The following is a 2,265-nucleotide window of genomic DNA, read 5'->3' on the forward strand; positions in this document are numbered from 1 at the left end:
ACAGCCTCTGTAGGAACAGCTGCACTCTGCCACATCAAGTCTGAGTTTGGAAAGCTTTTACATTCTTGTTTTTCTACAGTTTGACAAACTTTCTTTCTCTCCCAGAGAAACAAACATGAGTCACGTTGACGTGAACAACCTGAAGCCCTCCACCTTTGAGGAAGAGAACTACGACGAATATGAATATTACAATTTAAGCGATAAATACACAGGTGAGCTCTTTTTTTGTACGTCACGTTAACTTAACCTTACCTGAAACCTTTCCCTATTTTCTTGTGTTAATATTAAACTTTACATGTGTTTTGTCTGCAGACAGCTCAGCCCGTAAAGGCAGGACAAAGAAGGAGGCCAGTGACAACACCAACAGACACAGCCCTTCAGGACACGAGCGCAAAATCGTGGTGAAGCTCCAAAACACGGAGAAGAAAGCCAAGGAGTGAATACTGACGTGAGTTTGTTCCAAAACAGTGTTTATTTTTTGTTTAATCCTGTTAAAATGTAGGCTACGCCGAATAAATAAATGGCTGTCTTTATTGTTGTTGGTAAAGTTGCTGAGTCATTAAATGTGCTATACTTGAACAGAATCAGCAATTCTTCAGCAAATCTGGCTTTTTGAACTGTAACCAAGTTCAACTCCTCACTTTAAGGAACAGTTCGTTCTGAAGTGGGCGGTTGTTTATCTAGAACGTATTTTTTCTTTTCTTAAATAACAAGTGTTCTTTTTTTGGTGAATTTCTTTATAATCCAATGCCAAAATTAGAGGTTACCCATGTTATTTGTGACTGGTTAATCGACAGATCATTTAATGTAATTTTCATTTTCAAAACTTATAAAATATCTAAAATTAACACATTTCTTAATGACGTCTGGCATTTGCGATTTGAGAATGTGGGTAGGAAGTTTAAGTTTTGAGGAGTGATTCTTGATTATGAGAAAAACAACTAACTCCATCAGTCAGTTTCAGAATATCCTCCTTAAACAGCCCTTCCTCCACCTTTCACAAGTGGACAAATATGAACTCTTTGTTTATTTTTATGTAACCCTACGCCGGAACTGAGAGGGACTATTTTACATGTTACTGATACAGTTCAGGAACATTTTTTATATTTTATGTGAATTCAAAAAGAAGGACTCAACCCACTAAGTTTTCTTTTACAACCTTTTTCTTTAAAGTCTGAGGAACCTTGATCTGTATTTTATGAAAACTCCTAAAAAATGTTAACTATTTGTTCACCATGAACCTATGTGAGAGTGACTGTTTGCTTAGCCCTCAGTTAAGTTGCCGACTCCTTTAATTTCTTAATGTCACAAGGTATATGGAACTTTTAAACAGTTTGGATCAATAGAAAGGTAAAAAGGCAAATGCTAGCAGTTTAAACAAATACATTGTAAACACAATAAGAACGGTTTAGCTGCATGATAGCATAAGTGATTCAATTATCTTCACTATCAGGAATATCATTTTGATATTGGAGTACTTAATTATGGCCCTAGTGTCAACATAATAAAACATGTTGTTGCCATACCTCTCTTCTATATAAAAAAACATAATAATCACCAAGACCAATACAAAAGTGACTATAATAAAGTAAATTACCTAGGCCATAACTGCAGCAAGTTTTACTGACTCCATTACAGTACATTTCATTTATGATTGTTTTTACAGGCCCACAACCAGACTGACGTTTTTTCTGCTCCAGGACACTCGGACGGCTCTTCCCGGACCCCGACCATGACGGCCCTGCGGCCACAGAGCGAGACGATGAGACGGCAGGAAGTGACCTGAAGGTTCACCTGAACGTGAAGAAGAAGAGCCTGCAGATGTTCCAGATGTTCAGACTGCAGCTGCTCTCCCTGCTCACTGCAGCTGCTCTCCCCCACGAGGTGGAGGGGCAGCCGCTCCATGTGCAGACCACAATGATGCACATGTGATGGTGGGGGTGACTTCTGTTGTTTTCAATGGATTTTTTTAACAGTTTTTTACAATTAAAACTTTTCCTAAATGACTTGTTGTTTTTCCTCTTTCAAGTAGTGCAATAATGTCATGAAAATAAACACTAATTTCAATGTTTTCAATGCATTTTAAAATATCTTGAACATCTCCCTTCTGCCCCCCTTGGAGACTTGGCAAGAGTGAAAATGAAATATTTATTATTGCAAATATTATACAAATCAATTCTAAAAATAGTTTGCAACATAGCAAAAAAGGGTACCACTTTACTATAAGGCTACCCTTATAAAGGATTCATAAATGGATTATAAATG

The 2,265-nt window shown here is 37.3% G+C and overlaps 1 protein-coding gene across 2 annotated transcripts; it reads left to right on the forward strand.

Annotated features, from left to right (window-relative positions):
* nupr1b (nuclear protein 1b) lies at window positions 1–2,006 on the forward strand. 2 transcript variants are annotated; one of them, XM_079644198.1, is made up of 3 exons: window positions 1–212; window positions 313–448; window positions 1,667–2,006. In XM_079644198.1, the coding sequence occupies exons 1-2, from the start codon at window positions 116–118 to the stop codon at window positions 438–440; spliced, it is 225 nt and encodes a 74-aa protein (XP_079500324.1). In that variant the 5' UTR covers window positions 1–115; the 3' UTR covers window positions 441–448; window positions 1,667–2,006. The 2 variants fall into 2 exon arrangements, with proteins under 2 accessions (XP_079500324.1, XP_079500323.1); XM_079644197.1 differs by having other exon boundaries at window positions 1,701–2,006.
* Window positions 2,007–2,265: the final 259 nt, after the last annotated feature.

Source organism: Notothenia rossii, assembly GCF_949606895.1.
Source record: "Notothenia rossii genome assembly, chromosome: 8".
Classification (NCBI taxonomy): Eukaryota; Metazoa; Chordata; class Actinopteri; order Perciformes; family Nototheniidae; genus Notothenia; species Notothenia rossii.

What these genes read in the sequence shown, in the direction of transcription:
- nupr1b (XM_079644198.1), top strand. Translation starts at nt 116, where the DNA reads ATGAGTCACGTTGACGTGAACAACCTGAAGCCCTCCACCTTTGAGGAA. An exon ending in TTTAAGCGATAAATACACAG is followed by an intron (nt 213 to 312) that starts GTGAGCTCTTTT and finishes TTTTGTCTGCAG; the next exon opens with ACAGCTCAGCCCGTAAAGGC.